The sequence below is a fragment of the Panonychus citri genome, unplaced genomic scaffold, assembly GCF_014898815.1.
Source record: "Panonychus citri isolate SS breed McGregor unplaced genomic scaffold, ASM1489881v1 Contig00028, whole genome shotgun sequence".
Taxonomy (NCBI): domain Eukaryota; kingdom Metazoa; phylum Arthropoda; class Arachnida; order Trombidiformes; family Tetranychidae; genus Panonychus; species Panonychus citri.
The window spans coordinates 403,257-422,428 of NW_026515433.1; the positions used below are offsets into that span (position 1 = coordinate 403,257).

The 19,172-nt window shown below is 33.3% G+C and overlaps 4 protein-coding genes across 4 annotated transcripts; 3 read left to right on the forward strand and 1 right to left on the reverse strand.

The window, feature by feature from the left end:
- Positions 1 to 8,091: 8,091 nt before the first annotated feature.
- Positions 8,092 to 14,840, forward strand: LOC128397073 (GATA zinc finger domain-containing protein 14-like). The gene is made up of 2 exons (XM_053357743.1): positions 8,092 to 9,246; positions 13,389 to 14,840. Exon 2 carries the CDS (start codon positions 13,408 to 13,410, stop codon positions 14,566 to 14,568), a length of 1,161 nt encoding a protein of 386 aa, XP_053213718.1. The 5' UTR covers positions 8,092 to 9,246; positions 13,389 to 13,407; the 3' UTR covers positions 14,569 to 14,840.
- Positions 14,841 to 15,208: 368 nt separating this feature from the next.
- On the forward strand, positions 15,209 to 16,418 carry LOC128397078 (39S ribosomal protein L11, mitochondrial-like). Its single transcript, XM_053357749.1, has 2 exons — positions 15,209 to 15,595; positions 15,926 to 16,418. Exons 1-2 carry the CDS (start codon positions 15,380 to 15,382, stop codon positions 16,280 to 16,282), a joined length of 573 nt encoding a protein of 190 aa, XP_053213724.1. The 5' UTR covers positions 15,209 to 15,379; the 3' UTR covers positions 16,283 to 16,418.
- LOC128397076 (myb-like protein X) lies at positions 16,301 to 17,877 on the reverse strand. The gene is made up of 2 exons (XM_053357747.1): positions 17,563 to 17,877; positions 16,301 to 17,452 (listed from the first exon to the last, which is right to left on the reverse strand). Exon 2 carries the CDS (start codon positions 17,390 to 17,392, stop codon positions 16,301 to 16,303), a length of 1,092 nt encoding a protein of 363 aa, XP_053213722.1. The 5' UTR covers positions 17,393 to 17,452; positions 17,563 to 17,877.
- Positions 17,878 to 17,969: 92 nt separating this feature from the next.
- LOC128397077 (proteasome subunit alpha type-2-like) lies at positions 17,970 to 19,150 on the forward strand. The gene is made up of 4 exons (XM_053357748.1): positions 17,970 to 18,203; positions 18,290 to 18,627; positions 18,703 to 18,776; positions 18,851 to 19,150. The coding sequence occupies exons 1-4, from the start codon at positions 18,086 to 18,088 to the stop codon at positions 19,020 to 19,022; spliced, it is 702 nt and encodes a 233-aa protein (XP_053213723.1). The 5' UTR covers positions 17,970 to 18,085; the 3' UTR covers positions 19,023 to 19,150.
- The last annotated feature ends 22 nt before the right edge of the window (positions 19,151 to 19,172 follow it).

Here is a 19,172-nt window from a genome sequence, read left to right on the forward strand (position 1 = left end):
GTCCACCTAAAGTTGATTCATGTTCTAATTTAAATATCTCTATTAAGATCTCAGGGTCGATAACTAATCTAGTTCCAAAAGGAGTTCGAGAATCTTTTCGATAGAGTAAATTGTCTCTAAGAACATATCGTTTCGAAGCGATCGAATTAGGATTGGATAGTTGAGAAATGATGGATTGAACATCGGGATTATTTTGTTGGGATGTTCTAACTTTTTCTTTCCATGAAGAAAATTCATTAGGAGTTGATTTTGATTGAGGTTGAAGATGAGCGATTTCAGATGAGAGTGAATATAAGATGAGTGGAGGTTCCTTGATTTGTTCATAATCAAGTAGAGGTGATTCAAAGGAGATGTTGATGAGATTGAGTCCGATATCATAAGAGTGATGACATGAAGGTTCTTCGACATATTCATTAAGGAAAATTTTGTCCAGAAATTCTTCCTCAGGGTCGATAGTTTTTCTATGGTCCCATTCGGACTGATAACGGGAGAAACAATCAGGGGGATGGGTTGATCCTTTTTTATATATAACTTTAAAGTTATATGAGGCTAACATAATAGACCATCTTTGTAAACGGGAACTTTTAAAGTTGATCTTTGGGAGTTGACAAAGAGCATGATGGTCGGTCTCGATCAGAAAATGTTCACCATCGAGATAATGGCTGTACTTATATACGCCAACGAGAATAGCAAGAAGTTCTTTTTCACTTACACTGTAGTGTAGTTGGTGTTTGAGTAATTTTTGGGAGAAAAATGAAATTGGAAGCCAGTGGGTAACTGTTTCTATGGGATTATCCGGGTTAAAATCTTCGGATTTGTCGTCTTCCTGTAATAGGATTCCACCAACGGCAACATCAGATGCATCGACGGAAATTTTTCGACGGAGTTTAGGGTTGAAATGAACCAATAGCGTAGTATTGATTAGGGATGATTTCAGAGAATCGAGGGCTTGTTTATCAGCAGGGAGAATTTTGAATTTTCGTTCTTTTGAAATTAAACGATAAAGTGGTGCAGCTATTGAGGAATAGTTTTTGATGTAACGGGAGAAATAGTTGTAGCAACCTAGGAGGGATTGCAATTCACGAACTGTTTTGGGGTATCGGAGGTTGACTAAGGCTTGAACCTTTTTAGGATCAGGTCGAATTCCATCACCTGAAACTAAGTGACCTAACAAGAGAATTTCGGTTTGACCGAAGTGGCACTTCTCGGGTTTAACCTTTAGGTTATATTTTCGCAGACGATCCATTACAAGTTTTGTATTGGCGATTAACTCTTCAAAAGTTGTACCAACGATGGGAATGTCATCGAAGTACCCAATACAGTTAACATATTGGAGTCCTTCTAGAACCTTGTTCATGAAGCGTTGAAAATGAACGGAGCACCGGCAAGTCCCATGGGGAGTCGCTTGTATTGGTACTTACCATCCGGGGTGACAAATGCGGTTTTTTCTCTTTCGGAAGGAGGCAACTCTATTTGATGGTAACCTTGGGCCAAGTCAAAGAGATTGAAAAATTTTCCACCTCGAACGACTTCCAGACAGTCGTCGATTCGTGGCATTGGATGTCGAGGGATTTTGGTGAGTCGATTAAGTAATCGGTAATCGGTAACCATCCGATATGAACCATCAGATCGAGGGACGAGGAGACAAGGTGCACCTCCAAGTGCGTCCGAAGGTTCGATTAAATCATGATCAATCATATCATTGATTATTTCACGAAAGACACCACGACGATGAATGTTACAACTATATGGTTTTTGATAGGGAATTATTTGATCTTCAAGATCGATTTTCACTGAACACACAGAAGATGGAACGAAACCAAGATCGTTCTTATGTTTTGAAAAAATATCTTGATAACTTTCAAAAAGTTCAAGAAGTTCTTGTTGTTGAGATTGATTTAAATCAGGGTTAATCCTTGACTTAATTTTTTCGATGAAGGGTTGAATTTTATATTCATTGAGTTCTTTTTCACTAACTAACATGCATCGCGCAATTAGTGATTGTTCCGAAAAGTTTTTGGAATTTTCTTTTTCATTATTAGAGGGAAGGTTAATTGTTGTTAAATTTGGATGATGAATTTGAAGATTCGAGGAATTATTAATTGTTGAGGGAGTTTGATTGTTCGAATGAGTTGAGGGAACTGGATTAGAATCCAAGATATAATCAGAAGCAGCATTACCAGTAACTTTAATAGAAGTTTCAATGATGAAATCAGTTTCATCGGGGGTACAGAATCGGAAATAGAAATCAGGGTTACTTAATTCAGGAGAATTGGGAGTTTCTTTAACAGAAATATTATATTCATTTCCATCAGAGAAAATTTTCATGTAATAAACATGAAGGAAAGCATTACCAAGCAGAAAAACGGGTTCAAATTTTTCGCAAATTTGGAACTTGATGATGCGGGATTCGTCCATTCCATTATGCTTGAAGATTGCATATGCAAATCCAAGAGAATCAACATACACACCAGAAGCAATACCTTTCAAACTTCTGTTTACCTTGATGATGTGAGCCTGAAGATAATTAGCGAGACCAGCATCAATTACACAAGCGGATGCGCCAGTATCTACCAACACTTTACCTTCTTGGACTCGGGATTTATCGGGCAAGCAGAGAGTTAAGTTAACTTGAGGCATATGAGAAATTGCAGTATTTCCAACTTGAGAGATTTGCTTAATATCTTTCGATATTGCAAATCCAACATTTCCTCTAAGTCCACTTTGGATTGGTTCGGGGGGAGACGGGGGTCTATTTTCGAACGGGTTTGGATTAGTTAGGACTTGGGAAATGGGAGCGAGAGTGTTTACTTGTTGGGGAGGTAATTGAATTTGAGGGACTGGTTGATCATGCTGAATTAGGGTAGCAAGATTAGTATGAGCCGCGGGTTGAGGGTTAAATGGTTGTCGACCATAACCTTGATTTTTACCTTGATAAGGAGGTTTGATGCCTGCAGCTTCTTGAGCTTTACGGTAAGCGAGTTTCGAACAATTTTCGATCGTGTGATCGTCACCTTTGCAATAATTGCAAAATTTTGCATCTTTAGATGCCGATGAATCCTGACGCTTTTTATAATTAGGATTCGAGGGAGGGAAGGTATTGTTATTCTTTAACAATTTAGCAACGGAACTTCTATCCTGATTACTAACATTTTTAGTTGGGAGATTTTTAGAAACTTTTTGTTTATTTTGATTATTTTTATAATCAAAATGAATTCGAGTCAAATGATTATAAATTCGAGTTTTATCATCATTTATACCTAAGGTATATATATCGTCTCTAATATATCGGGGGATATGTTGGAGAACGAGATTGAGAAAGAGGGAATCATTAGTTGGACCAAACGCTTTGGTAATTAATCTTCTCATATCAGAGAAAAATTTTTCGGGATGAAATTCGGGATTGTACCGACAATTTCTCAGCTCGAAGTCGGCACTATATTGACTCTCGGGGGTCTTCAATTTTTCGAAGAGGGAATTTACGTACTCGTTGTAGTCGGTAATTTCTTCGAGACCAGCAGCACTTGTTTTAATTTCATGCGCCATAGACTTTTGGAGAAGTCGTAATCGGGTTTCATCGTCCACGTTTTCCTTGGACAATCGATCTTTGGTTTTAACCAACCATGAATATTGGTCCTCTCCTGATCGGAACTCAGGAACATGAGGGTCAGTCTTCAGTTGTTTCATCAACTCGAAGAAAGTAGCAGGGGTGAGATTGTCATTCGAACTGACTGTTGGATTGATGGATGGAGGTGATGGCTCACTAATATGAGCACCAAAAGAATTTAGAATATTCTTAATTTTATTAAGCACACCAAGGGGAAGAGGAAGTGCATAAAGTTCTGGATGAGTTAAATTAAAAATTGTCTCATCATCTCTTCCAATATTTTTTAAGAAGAGTTGAATTTCGCATTCGGAGATGCTTTGGGATCTGAATTCCAAAATCCAATTTGGAATTTGTTGATTTTTTATTTCCTCTACGAGGATGTTCAGGATTTCTTCAGATGAAGCAGTTTCACCGTCGAGAAGAAGGAGATGGGTTGACACGATGTCGATTAGCTTTTTCGTAGCTAAAGATCTGAGTGGAATTGGAGCTTTCCACAGATGAAAGAGGTCGAGAACTTCATTAAATGAAAGATCTCTGAGAGATTTTTGGGTGTGAATCACAGTGGACACACGAGTTGGTGGTCGCGGGTTGACCGGAGTAAAGATGGATTGAGGTGATTGAGGAACAATAGTTTCGTCCTCTGATTGTTCAGGTTGAGAGAGAGTTGGGGTGGGGCGAGGTCGAGAAGCTTTCGCAGCTTTCGCAGCGCGGGCATTAGCAACACGAGTGATTGCAGCGATTCTTCCACGTTTAGGGGGCATGATGGAGATTGGAGAAAAACTCAAGAGGGTTCAGAAAAAGAAGAGAGAAAACAAAAGCACAATGAATCTGAGATTCGGTAAAGAAAAGGGAAGCACTTAGAAATTCTGCAATCCTGCCTAGGTCGCCAATTTGTGGGGTTAGATTTGAGATGAGGGGGTTGATGATCACTTTTAGATCGATGGATGGATTTGAGTTGGAACTCGGAAAAGTCTCTAGACTTCGGAAGGAAGATTTTCGGTCCCACAAAACCGATAACAGATTCGTTTAGGATCACTGAATAACAAGAGCACTCAAATCTAGACTCACTTAAGTGTCTTCGTTTTCACTATTTAACTTAATTCTCTTGAATTGATTGAGAAGATGGAGAAAATTAGAATTTCTGAATAATTCAGATTGATGGATGGAATTGAGATTAACACGTTTTTGTGAAAAGAAATTTTAATCGAGTAAGTTAACTATTTGAATGTTAAAACATTACTGAAGAGAAAGAGGAAAAATCTTGTTCTAATAGGAACAGAGAACAAAGAAAAAAGGGGTTTCACAATTAAAGAAAGGGAAAACAAATTAATCTCTTAATGATGAGATAAAGGTAAAGGTTATAATGTAACTCTTATGTCTCGACAAAGTGAGACTTGTGGTTGAGTTTTTGGTTAAAGATAAAAAATGAACTTGAAGATAAGCTTGTAGGCTTATTAGTACTAAAGATGAAAAAATAAAAGAAAGGGAAAAGAAAGAGGAAAAGAAAGGGAAAAACGGGTCTCTTTCTTTGGTGACCAAATTTTGGTAACTTAAGTTCAAGAGATTTGGGTTTTACAATTAAGGAAATTTGTAAATTGTAACAATTAAGAATCGGAATCAAAATTATATCTTTAGATATAAAATCAATTTTTGGTTAAATCTGATTGGTTTTAACAATCAGGATTCGTTAATTATAATTAATTCAATTGTTAATTAGGGATACTAATTAAGCGTATTGGTTAATTATAACAATGAGGTTACAATTATAGTTGTGGAGGAATTAAACAAAGTTAAATTGTTGAATAGAAAAAAGAAAAAGCTTTAAGCTTAATCATAGGCACAATTAACTAATTGTTAGAACTTAAACAAAATTTAAATAGAAAATTAAAGAAAATTAGAAAATGTTTTTAAATGAATCAAGTTTCCAAATCATGATAGTGATGAAGATGAAAGCTTGAGGATTTCATGATTTTCTACCCTTCACCAATTATAAAACCAACTACAATAGGCTGAGATAAAGTTCATCAATCAATTTTATTCATAAAATAATATCAATACAAACCCATGATTGTTGATTGTTGTTGCAATTGTTAAGATGATATATGAATATGAATAATTAAGACAGTTTATCAATTAAAAGAAATCAAAATAAATGTTAATTGTTTGTTTTTCTTAACGTAACCTTCCTGAAACCAATTTTTTACCATAAGTGTATTCATCTAATGGGAATTAGATTATGCTGTCAAAATTTAATTGTAAAGCTAAATTGTTACCGGAAGAGAGCAGAAAGTAAGATAAATCATAATTCAAAAGACTGAGTTGAATTGTAATCATGATAACAATTGAATTGTTATTAAATCTTCACAATGAACAAAAAAATAAACAAGAGTGAAAATAAGGTTGAATGGGAAAAAGTAACAAGAACAAAAATGAATCTCTAATCAATCTGATTAATTCTCATCTTGACATTGTAATTCCTTGATTAACTCGATAATAATTAGGTTTGGTTTCAGCCTTTAAGGGAAGATCAGGAAGTTAATTAATAGTTAATAATAATAATCTTTACCTTTAGTTATCAATAAGTAGAAAGTGAAAAGCATCAAATATAAACAAAACCCAAAAAACGAGAAAAGATTCATAAGTTTTAGTTTGGTAACTAAAGGAAAAGAAAGGAAAAGAAAGGCTTCCGTGTTCACTTTCGTTCCGTTCCAAAAGTGACCTGAATAAGGCCAATGATTAGAATGATGATAAAGAAAGAAGTGAAAGAAAGAAGATAAAAGAGGAAAAGAAAGTCTTTTCATCGAAACCTTTTCATCTTCATCGTCATAAGCTTAATAATAAACACTAACCAGTTTTGTTTTTCTTCAGTTTTTCCTTTCAATTTTTGTTTCTTCTTATGATTAAACCGGAAGAGAATCAATAAATTGTAACGAATCAACCAGTCGACAATTATATTTATTATTATGATCAGGCCAAGGCCTTGTATTTAAATAAGTTATATATTTTTACCTAATTATAATCAACTAATTATATAATCGACGACGACGAGTTATCTTTAGTTCAGTTAATCCAATTTCTTATTCTTATCAATTGCTTTAAGCTGCAAACTATTTACTTCTTGTATTCTATCATTAATTGTTATTACTCTTGATTATGATTAGTTTTCCAATTGTATCACTAACAGCTAATTAACTTGATAATCATTATAGTCGATAATTTATCAGATTGATTTAATTGTTGTTACCAAATTAAATCAAGGACACTTATTTTTTTCTACTTTTCTAAAGTTCCAGTTAATTAAAGTGTTAATCTGTGATTACAATTGGAAAAGCTTAATGATTACAATTTATTTTATTACTTTTGATTAGGAAAAAGTTTTGATTCATTTGTTTCCGGTTACAATTAACTCAATTGTATTTATAGATTGGTTGATTATCAACTTTAATTAAGATGATTTACTGATGATGATGATGATGGAAGAGCAGAAAAGAGTTACTTTTACCTTAACGAATGAAGCTATTAGTTAATTAGTGATTAACACAATGGGAGATTAAGATTAAGATAACGGTAAATACAAGAAAGAATTAAAATTTGATGATAATCAATATCGAATATGTTAATTGGTCCAAACTGTTTAATTTCATAAAGTTTTGATTAGTTGCTAATGATTACTATTGTTGGCTGATGAGTTAACTGTTAATTAACTTGATCACAATTGTATAAAAATATAAAATTTAATTGTTTATATTTAAATTTTGTTGAGTCATTTTCATACATGTATTAACAATTAGTAATTTGTGTGTAGGTTGACCTAATAATAGGATTGCTACTTTTAACTGAATTAACTTAATCAACTTTAAATGGTTTGATAACTCATTTGATTAAAGGGAGTAACAATTAAGACAAAATGATCAAATCAATTGGTAACTTATTATAATTACACAAAGTTTACAATGAAATGAACAATCAAAAGTTTGAATGTAAATTTAAATTGTGATTAAGTTTAATTGTTCTGATCAAATCAAATATTAATAGTGATGATATTGACAGTAGGGTCATTGTAGGTGGTTAAAGTGGACACTGAAATGATAATGATAATGTAAACTGAATGATGATGTTACCGGAAATGTTGATTGTGAGGATAACCCAGTAACCTAGGTTGATATGATTCAATCGTCAACAATTAACAAATTGTGATAATCTTAAATTAATCCCTCCCCACGCTTTCACTTTTTGGGAGTTTCCCTGAATCACAATTTTTTATATATAAATTTGTATTATTAACACAACATAAAAGTCAATTCGTGTCCATTTCAACAATAACAAGGCCAATTCAAATATAATAATGATGATGATGATATAATAATAATAATAATGTGTCTCTCTCATCATCATTTTTCTGTCTTCCTCTTTCTCTCCCTCCTTCTTTCTCTCTCTCTCTTCTGTCTAATCTACTTACCTTACGATTGTGTTTAGGTGAATCAAAACGCTGAAACTTTTTTAGCTCAATTTGACCTAAATTGGAACAGTAACTGCATTCGAACCAGTCTTTTTACAGACTCTCGCTTTTCTCCCCCGCTTCGGTCTCTCATCATCATCTTTCTTCCCTCTTCACTTTCACTCTCTTTTTTCAGATGATGATAAAAGGAGGAAGAAGCGGGAATGCCCAAAATATTTGTATAACACTTCCTGATGCGATTCACGGCTTCGATTGTAGTTACTCTCTCTCTCTCTCTTTATTTCTTTCACTTTTATTTATCTTCTCTTTCTTTTTGTGTATGTTTTTTGAATGAGGAGGAGAAACGACGATGATGATGATTAGTGAGTCTCTCAACTTCCCCCAGGTCACTTTTCGAACTTTAGTTCGTAATTGTAATCGTAAAGAGAAGAAGAATATTTTTTCGTTTATTTTCCGTTAATTTTTCTCATGTTATGAACATTTTTGCATAGGAACTTTTTCATTTTCCACATCTCTCCCTCTCTTTCTTCATTGTCTTTGTCATCATCATCATCATCTTCATCTTCTTCATCTGTATCATCCTCATCAATTTCATCCAAGGGAGGAAAGGGAGAGAGAGAGAGGGAGAGGGATCTTGTGTGATTAGAATCAACATAATCCATAATCTGATTCTTCCAAAAATCATCGACAATTAAATTAATTGGAATACAATTTGCAAATTGGTGCTTCAATATTGTGATCTCTCTGTGATTATAATTTAATCTGCTCTTGTATTCTTGTGTGTATTGATTACAATTAATGGATTTAATAATTACAAAAATTGTCAAGTTCATCAATTCGGATTACACTTTTTGTTACTTTGTTCATCTCACCAAATTGATTGCTAATTGCTGATTGAGAGACCAAATTGTCAAATACAAGAAATAAGTATAATTGCTTAATAATCTCTGATGGATTGATTGTTGATTTTGATTGATTATTATTTCTAATTTAATAATTAATACTAAATTAATCCTAATGAATGATTATGCTTGTTCCTTTTGTTTGTTTTTCTTTCTTTTAATTACAATTCAAAACCATGGCCTGGATTAACTAATCAATACAATTCAAACTAAGCTGACCAATCAACAAAAACACTGTAGTACACATCACCAATCAATAGCAACAATTAACACCAACGGTAAGTAATCAAGTTTAAATTCATTCTAAACATCAAACAATCAATATTGGCAACAATTATCTTCTACTTTCCTTGTATAATTATCGACAATCTATCGAACCTTAGATAACTTTAGGTCACTGGAACTAATTAACTTTTAAATTCCATCGCTACAATTGCATCATTGACAGAATACCTTTTGTCTAATCAGTTTACTAAACGTCAATTAAAATGATTTAGAATTGGTTCTAATTGAATAAGAAAGTACTTTTCGAGCTTTTTCTTAACAATTATTTGTTTATTATCCAAAGATCTTGAGTTTTGTAAAGTTAACGGTAAAACTAAAGGCAAGAGAGCAACAAGAAAAGGATAACAGTATTTTTTATTATCCCAACACAACCAGGTAACGGTAAATGGATTTACCATTTATAACCATTTACAGTTACCTGGTTAAGTTACTGGCTCTTTGTTGCTTTGTAGTGTCCAGTTGACGACTGACCAATTGATTGACCTCGTATATAGGATTGGCTGAGTTTCTAAAGTCTTTATTACCTTTTGAAAGCTCAACATAAAACTAAAAGTAACAAAGAAAAGTTTTTTTTATCTTTTCTTCAATAATAAACCAAAAATGGTTTAGATTATCAGTTAAATTGTTACAACTACACTTTGATTGGTTTTTAATTATTGATCATCTTTATTGTTTGTGACAGATTGGATCTGTAACCATGTTTGAATGTTTCACACTAAATTATTTGCCTTTAATTGCAATTTAACTTTTTTCTTTAATCAGCTTATTAACAACACAATTAAGTTTGATTAAAGTTCTTCCGGGTTTTGAGTTTTTTTAATTTTTTATTTCAATTGGGAAGAAGTGAAAGTTTTTCAGTTCTTACATTAGACTCGATCAGGAAAGTGGGTCACAAATTGGAAATCAATTAATTGCATTTGAAATTAAAATCTAGTAAACAACAATTAATGCATTTGTGTATTAATGTGAAATTTGTATGAAAAAAACAAATTGAACGATCAAATTTAATGATTTAAAATCACAGAAATAAATTGTTACACAATTTGATCGTTATTTTTATTTAGTTTCATCTTCTTTTGATTGTTTTGGTTTTTGATTAACTTGATTGTCTTTTAGTGTTAAGTTAATTGAATTAAAAAAGCAAAAAAAGTTAAACCTTAAAATAAGTATCAACAGTTTATTCAATTGTAGTTAGTTGTAGATGAGCAATTCTAATAATAAATGAATTAAATTAACTTCATCAGAGTAGCAACAATACAATTGAAGTGAAAGGCTTAAAGTTTAATTTCATTTCCATATTGATTAACGATGAAATGTTAATCATGTTTCGATGACGATTATTGATCTGAAATCGGGAAAGACGGAAATGAAAGTTACCTTTAAGTTGGTGCACTTTCATATTGAACTTTTTTCATTCTGTCAATTTTGAAGTGAATTATATTGGCTGTTGGTTTGATTTAGTTGTTGATTGTTATTAAAAAAAGAAGGAGAGTTAACAAAAAATGAATCGAATTGTATTGAATTGTAAAACCGGAAGAACGAAGAAACTTATGCAAGTCTTTTTTTTGAATGGAAAAAAAGTTGAAAGATTATAAAGAGGAAAAGAAAAGGAAAAGTAAATTGAATTGTTTATTTGATTGTTGATGATGATCAGAGAAAATGACCAATGATCATTGGTCATTGGTCATTGGCTGTTGTCGAGTTGGTCAAAAGTGTCGCATGAGTTTTTTACAATTGTTCAGTTTTCCTTTTGTATCCAATGTGATGAAAGAGCCTCTCCCACCCTTGGTGGATAACTTATTATGTATAATAAAGTGGAGGAGTAGTAGGAGGTGATGAGGATGAGGATGAGGGTGATAAAGAAGATGAAGAAGATGAAGAAGAAGAAGAAGAAGAAGAAGAAGATGACGCTGATGGTAGTAGTGGGGGTGGTACGTGGGTGAGGATATGCAATCAGCTGTTGTTGTTGTTGTTGTTTACGATTGTTTAACCCTGACATAACCGGAAGGTCCGAGAGTCACAAATAATACAATCCAATGCATAAGCTTCATCTTTTCATCATTTAAAGACGAAAATGATGAATAAGAAGAAGAAGACAGGAGGAGGATGAGGAGGAGGAGGAAATGTGGGAAGATGAATAAAAGATGAAGATTATGAAGCAACTAAATATCTTTTCTTTTCCTTATTCATGTTGTTACTTTTCCTTTTCAAGTAACAACAATAAGAATATCAGAAAATCGAGTTGAGATTTTTAAATTGTCATCAATCATTAATTACCTTTGATTTCAATGCGTAAGTTTTATTAACTTTTGTTACTCGAGAATTGTAATCGTTGTCAATTATTTCAAGGACGAAGATCATTAGAAACACAATTAACTTAATTTAAATCGTAATTTTAATAGTTATCATAATTTTTATCGATTACAGACTCGATTGTTATATAATTTGATTAACCGAACAATTCAATTTTCTCTATCATCTATTCAGCTTACAAGTTGATTATCACTACTAAATTTGGTCTTAATTAGATCGTATCTTTGGTGAAAATTTATCAATAGTTTGATCATAAACTTCAATTTTCTTCTTTAAAAGTTTTCGATGCAATTTAATCATCTTGTCCTTTTAAATGCTTCAATCGGACATTTAGTCTAACTGACCATTCGTTATTTAATTGGATAATCTATTGCGTGATTATCTCTCGAATCGGAATTCCCTCGAAATTAGAATCATTATTTAACTTAATCTTTTGTAAGAAATTGTGATCACTGTGGACACTAAACTAATTGCGAGTTATAATTGCAAATAACAACTCACAAAGTCTGGGGAGGGTTAAGCTGATCTTCGTGAGTGGAGGATCGACCAATGGTCAAGAAGGAGAGGAAAAGGTGATCATCAATATGAGAGCAAATAAACAACAACAACAATGATGATAATGAATCATAATAGTTATTTGTAATCTCGTAACAGGGATTCACATCGACAGGATGATGAGTTGAAAGGGTCCGATTGCTTTTCATCCTTTATCTCCCGCTCTGCGATCGGCCGAACCTTAGACCAACCACCCACTCACCCCGTTCCCCACCCTTCTCATCATTTGACATCAGACACAAGCGTCTGTTTTTTTATATTAATATCCGAATCAAATATGATGATGAGAATCACTCAATCCTTTTCCTCTCTCTCCCATCGACTCCCTATTATTATTATTGTTATTATTTACTGAATGTCCTGTACAATGACCATAAACAGTTGATCCTGAAAAGTTATCGACCGATCCCAAGGTTGGTAACTAGGTCACTCTTTTTAATATCTATGTGAGTGAGTAAGTGTTGTTAACCCCTAAGGTTGATCTCCATCACCACCTTCACACTGGACAGATGGAGGAAAAGGTCTTCTAAAGGCCACTAAGGCCACTTTTCAGGCTACTTTTTTAACTCTCCTTCTCTTTCTTACTCCTTTCAAGACAACATCATCTTCGCTCCCTCTTTATACTTTTTTACTTCATCCTCCTCCGCCTCCTTCTTCTCTCACCTTCCTATTTCCCTCCTTCCTCTTCCCTCTCCTTAACTCACTCAATGTCCACTCTAGAGTCCAGTCCAGTGGTAGAATCACATTTGTGGCTTAAAAAACGGACCCATTTTTTAGACAATATTATTACTTTTCTTTATTGCCCCTTCAGGCCAATCCCATGTAGAAAGATGGACCAAAGAGTAGATGGCAATCCCTTCTTCTTTCATCATCATCTTCCTCAATTCTCTCTCTCTCTCTCTCTCTCTCTCTCTCTCTCTCTCTGCATCGTTATCATAGTGATCGGGTTGTATCAATGCTCAAGCCCAAGCTAAGGAGAGCAAAAAAAAGAGAGCGAAGATCGAACGTGTTTTTTACAGCCTTTCGGCTCACTCACTCACTCACTCACTAACTCTCTCACTCTCTCACTCTCTCATCATCTTCGCATCTTCATCATTCGAATAATTTTTCCATAGACTTATTTTGATAAACTTTTTCTCAATATTTTCTTGAGATCAAGAACATTAAACATGAAGTATAATTGCCTCTCTGATTGTTGATTGTTTTTAATTTATCTTTCGATTTTAATTTATTTTAATTTGTCAACTTTTTCTTTAATTATTCACAGTTTGTTTCTTTTAATTGAAATGAAGCCAAAATTCCGTCTCTACATCAATGAAAATTTACCTCGAGTTAATTACAACGTAATTGAAGAGGAAGTTCCATTGGATTTAAGTGTTAAACGTTTTAATCCAATTAAATCATCTCCAGTTTACCTTTCATCTCATGACCACCCCCTTGATTTAGCTCCAACTGATTCAACTCATCGCCATCACTTGCATGCGACTCATCATTTACTAATTACCAATGGTCATCACACAAGCCACACTCATAATCATCACCATCATTCACACTTGACTCATCTAAACAATCAAATAAATCATCATATTAATCAACACATAAATCACCATCTCAACCATCACCTTAATCATCATCACCATCACCACAACGATCGTCATCATCTTCCACTAAATCACCATCATCTTAATCATCATTTAAACCATTCAATTCATCTAATTCAATCACCAATACAATCACCAATTCATTTAGATTCATCATCTTCATCGCCCCCAACAATTGTTGAACAATCAAAATGGAATGAAAATAATAACAACAACAACGAGAGTAATAATAAGCTTAATAATAACAATTTAAATACTAAGAACTTGATTAGCAACAAAAATGCCGATAATTTAAACAACAACAACAATAGTAAGGACACTAATCACCACAATCAGGTGAACAATAACCATAATCATAATCACAACAGCAACGGCAACGGTAACAGCAACCACAACAATCACAGCTACAATCATAATCACAATCACAACCACAATCACAATCATAATCACAACCATAGTTACAATCATAATCATGATGAAGATGAGGACGATGATGAGGATGATGAAAACGAAAACGAAAATGAAAATATTAAAAACAATGGAAACACAATTAACTTGAATGGTGATTGTACTGATTCCACTGAAGCCGATGATCATCAAACATCAATTCATTCCCCTGCCTCTGATAATTGTAACGATTTAATTATCAATGGTGTTAATTGTTCTAATAATAATCGACGCACTTCTCGGCCATTGATGGGGAAACACGTTCGTCGAGGGACTGGAGCTTCGCCTCAGATTTTATCTCGACTGAAGTCGATTCTTCAGGACAAACAGAGACTTCGAGAGGCCGGATTAGTCCCTTCCAATTGGAAACGGAAAAAGATGGCGAAAGCCTATAATTAATTGTTAACAATTAACTAATCACTAATGATGCTAATTTTTTTGTATCTTCTCTTTTTCTTTGTATCAATCAACCTTTACTTTCCCGCTACTACTTATCATTAATATTATTGAGTCAACAAATTAATTAATTTCTCTCTTTCTTTCTCTGTATTCTAGCTAATTTATAAATTGCTAATTTAATTTTTCTCTCATTGTGTATTAAAACAATTGATCGAAAAGAAAGTGGAACTAATTAAATGTTGACAACCAGTTCAACCCTTTTCCAAACTGTATATGCTTTTCTATCGACGATTCATCTCAAATTCGAGGTACAATCGGCCATGTTTATCACAACGATCGATCCAAAACTAATCATGAAAATACATGTATGAGTTTTCATTTTCATTCAGAATTTTTTTCGTTTTTCCCAAAATTGACCAGCAAATTCAAACAGAGACTTCCAGTGTTTTAATTAGTCAACTTAATTTCAAACGAGATCATTTAATTACTGCCCAAGAGAATGTGACCTGTAATCTTTTCAGTCAATTCAATCTCGTTTATGATTCAAATAACTAAAGTTTTAATAGTTTGGTTCACTTTGAGAAACTGATTAACGCACTGATGTGATGGTCCCTAAACATTAACATGTGATTTTTGATTGTTTTTGTTGTGAAAATTTAAATCAATTGGTTTTAAGTTGACTAATTTGAATGTAAATCACCATATTAATTGATGATAACTAATGGTTCATTTATAATCTCGAAAGCTAATTGAATTGAATTTCTAATTTCGCTTTTTTGTCTATATTCTACACTTTTTGATTTGGATCTCGATGGCTTCTAGAGGCGCTCGTAAGGCCGCTGAGAAGGTGATTCACACCACACCGTTATTCGTATGGATTCAGGCTGGACTTGCTAATCCTGGTCCACCATTAGGACCACAATTGGGTCAAAGAGGAATCAACATCGCCCAATTTTGCAAAGAATTTAATGACAAAACTAGTAAACATAAAAAGGGGATCCCAATTCCTTGTATGATCAAAGTTAATGTAAGTAGACATTCACATTCACATTTCAATGAATTTTCATTTCTGATATGAGATCATGAGATGATTGTTGAAATGATATTGTTGTTTAGCTTTGAAGTTAATTTATTGTAAAATTGATTCTTTAATTATTTCATTGATTTGTATACAAATGATCAATGAGAAACAGAGGACGTACGATAGAAAAAAGTAATTTATCTTTTATGTGTTTCCAAGAAAGAGAGCGCTTGGAAACCAGATTGGTCTTTTATTCTGTTCTTATCTGTATTGTGTAATTTTAACTCTTTTTCCATGTTAATTCTAATTGTTTCCAATATTTTTCTTTTCTTTTAGCCTGATAGAAGCTATAAATTAGAGATGAGCAATCCACCCATAACTTATTTCCTGAGACAAGCTGCAGGAGCCGAGAGAGGATCAGCTAATCCTGATAAAGAGGTCGCTGGTATGGTTACGGTGAAACACGTTTACGAAATTGCTAAAATAAAAAGTCAAGATGCTTATTATGAAAATGTACCAATGGAGAAGATTTTCCAGGAAGTAGTTGTAAGAGCTCTCCAGATGGGAGTCAAAATTGTACACAAATTGGATGGAAAAGAATACGCAGAATTTTTGGAGAAACGACGTCTTGAAGTAGAAGAAGAACTCAAGAAACTGGAAGAAGAACGACAAGCCAGATTGTTGCGAGCTTGAGAAAAATAAATTAATTCGTCAGTCATCCGAAGTTTTTTTAGGTTCATCAAATGTAAGCTCTAGAATAGCATCTGAAGATCCTTGAGTATCATTTTCTGTTAAAATTTTTATGGAATTATGTTCCAACATCTCGTCATTTATTGTCTCTTTTTTAACTCTAACGGCTTCTGACTTGGTTCTTTCGTCTTCTGAACTTTTTTTCGGCTCATCGAATGTTAGCTCGAGAATGGCATCTGATGATCCTCGAACATCATGTTCAGACACAATTTTTATGGAATTATTTTCCAACATTTCGTCGTTGATTAATTCTTTTTTAATTCTGAGCAAATCTGATTCAGTTTTTTCTTCGCAAGTTTTCTTGGGTTCGTCAAATGTAAGCTCTAGAATAGCATCCGATGATCCTTGGGTCTCGTTTTCTGTCACGATTTTTATAGAATTATTCTCCAACATCTCGTTATTTATTGTTTCCATCTTTATTCTAATGGCTTCTGATTTGGTTCTTTCATCTTCTGAACTTTTTTTCGGCTCGTCGAATGTCAACTCGAGAATAGCGTCCGAAGATCCTTCAATCTCATTATCTGAAATGATTTTAATAGAATTATTTTCCAACATCTCGTCACTTCTAACTTCTTTACTCCTTGTCGTTAGATCTTCACTCAGCTTGGACGTTTGACCATCATCTGAATTGACATCACCATTTGATTTGTGTTTATTAGATTGGTTTTTTGAGGCAAAACACAAAAGAAAAGGGTAAACTCTTGTAGACTTTCTTGCTTTTTGGTATCTAATCTTATGACCTGAAGCTTTGAGTTCAGCTTCTTTTTTTTTAACCTTTTTCTTCATGTTTGACAAAAAATCTTTGAAAAATTGCGTGGTTTCGATATGTTTTCTTTTCCTGAGTTTGTTCCATCCATCAGAATCATAGGAAATGTGACTATCATCACTCTCTTCACTCTCTTCACTCTTATCACTTTCATCACTCATCGCGTCGTCAGGTTGGTTTTCAATAATAACATCATCATCGGTTGAGTCTTTTCCTAAAGTGGCACAATCAGTACGTAAAGATTGGTCTGTTTCACTTTGATTAACACTGTCAGTTTGCGAATCCATTGAATTGTTGAATTAGTAACAAAATTGAAAATAAATAAACTCAAATCCTTGATAGAATCTCTGCAAAAAAGGTTAAAGAAAAAAATTAGAAACAATAACAAAGAACCGACTTGTCTCCAAGACTCAAGCTCTCAGACAATGTATTAGCTTTTACAGCTCAAATTTCTTACCGCAGAGATGGCGCTAATCCCGAATCTTGATCGAATTCCTTTAATTGTTTTATCGAAATAAACACTTTCGAATCCACGGAATCAATTTAAACATATTCTAATTATTGAAATAAATGTCAGCTGAAAATATCAATGAAAAAGAACCAGGATATTGATAACAATTAGTAAGAAAACTCTCTAGTTAATTGTGAGTCAGTTTTCGGTTTGTTTTTCTTTTCACTTTCAAATATAAACGATTGACTCTCAGGGTATATTAATCACAACAATTCGAACTAATGAATTGAACAATTAATTGTTATTCTCTAGTCGATTAAGTATAAGAGAAAAAGTCTGGAAGAATTACAATTAAATTGAGAATTAAAATCTGAGATTTTGTGTATCGATACATCGATAGTCACTATCGATATTTAGTCTTTCATCTGATGAGTTGCATTTTTGATTCTTGAACTAATCAACTTATCCTCTCATTTAACCTGCTAATTGTCTTGATTATTTTTGTTGTCAATTAATTAAAACGTGCATTATGGCTTCAGAAAGATACAGTTTCTCTTTGACCACCTTCAGTCCTTCTGGTAAATTGGTTCAGATCGAATATGCTTTGGCTGCTGTTGCTTCAGGAGCAAATTCCACGGCTATTAAAGGTTTGATTCTCATTTGTTTTCTTTTTTAAATTTGGTTTAATCATTGGATTGAATTATTAAATTTCTTTTATTTGTCTCTAATTCAGCTTCAAATGGAGTTGTATTGGCAACAGAGAAAAAACAAAAGTCGATTCTTTATGAAGAACACAGTATATACAAAGTAGAAGCCATTACCGATCATATTGGTATGGTTTACAGTGGAATGGGTCCTGATTATCGTTTATTAGTCCGTAAAGCGAGAAAAATTGCTCAGAAATATGCGCTAATGTATTCGGAGCCAATTCCTACCTCTCAATTGGTTCAAAGAGTTGCTTACATTATGCAAGAATATACACAATCCGGTGGTGTCAGACCTTTCGGTGTTTCTCTTCTGATTGCTGGTTGGGACAAAGATAAACCTTCATTGTTCCAATGTGATCCATCGGTAAAGCTTCATTTCTTTAATATTCATCATTCTAAATTGATAAAAATCACTAACACAATAATTATCCATCTTTAGGGTGCATATTTTGCTTGGAAAGCCACTGCTTTGGGTAAAAATCATGTAAACGGAAAATCTTTCTTGGAGAAAAGGTAAATGTTTGAAATTGAAAATCGATCTTTAAAAATCTTTTTCCAACTAATCTTTCTTTTATTTAATCCAACAGATACAGTGAAGATCTAGAGTTAGAAGATGCCATCCACACAGCGATTCTCACTCTTAAAGAAGGATTTGAAGGCCAAATGACTGCCGATAATATCGAAGTAGGCGTTTGCGATAGAAAAGGCTTCCGACGTTTAACACCCTCAGAAGTTCGTGATTATTTGGCTAGTATTTAACTTTTTTAAGGTGGAAATATAAACATTTTGATAACCCATAATTGTCATTTTTCTTCAATGTATAAATCATATGGTTATAACAATCGAAGAGTAAATGGAATACTTTAAAACAATTACCGGAAACAAAATATTTTCTCATTGCCTATTTAA

Bases quoted from the DNA above. Each gene is read 5' to 3' on its own strand.
- LOC128397077 (XM_053357748.1), top strand. From the start codon at position 18,086: ATGGCTTCAGAAAGATACAGTTTCTCTTTGACCACCTTCAGTCCTTCT. The intron at 18,204-18,289 runs GTTTGATTCTCA...TCTCTAATTCAG, and splicing joins AAATTCCACGGCTATTAAAG to CTTCAAATGGAGTTGTATTG. The intron at 18,628-18,702 runs GTAAAGCTTCAT...ATCCATCTTTAG, and splicing joins TGTTCCAATGTGATCCATCG to GGTGCATATTTTGCTTGGAA.
- LOC128397076 (XM_053357747.1), bottom strand. From the start codon at position 17,392: ATGGATTCGCAAACTGACAGTGTTAATCAAAGTGAAACAGACCAATCT.
- LOC128397078 (XM_053357749.1), top strand. From the start codon at position 15,380: ATGGCTTCTAGAGGCGCTCGTAAGGCCGCTGAGAAGGTGATTCACACC. The intron at 15,596-15,925 runs GTAAGTAGACAT...CTTTTCTTTTAG, and splicing joins CTTGTATGATCAAAGTTAAT to CCTGATAGAAGCTATAAATT.
- LOC128397073 (XM_053357743.1), top strand. From the start codon at position 13,408: ATGAAGCCAAAATTCCGTCTCTACATCAATGAAAATTTACCTCGAGTT.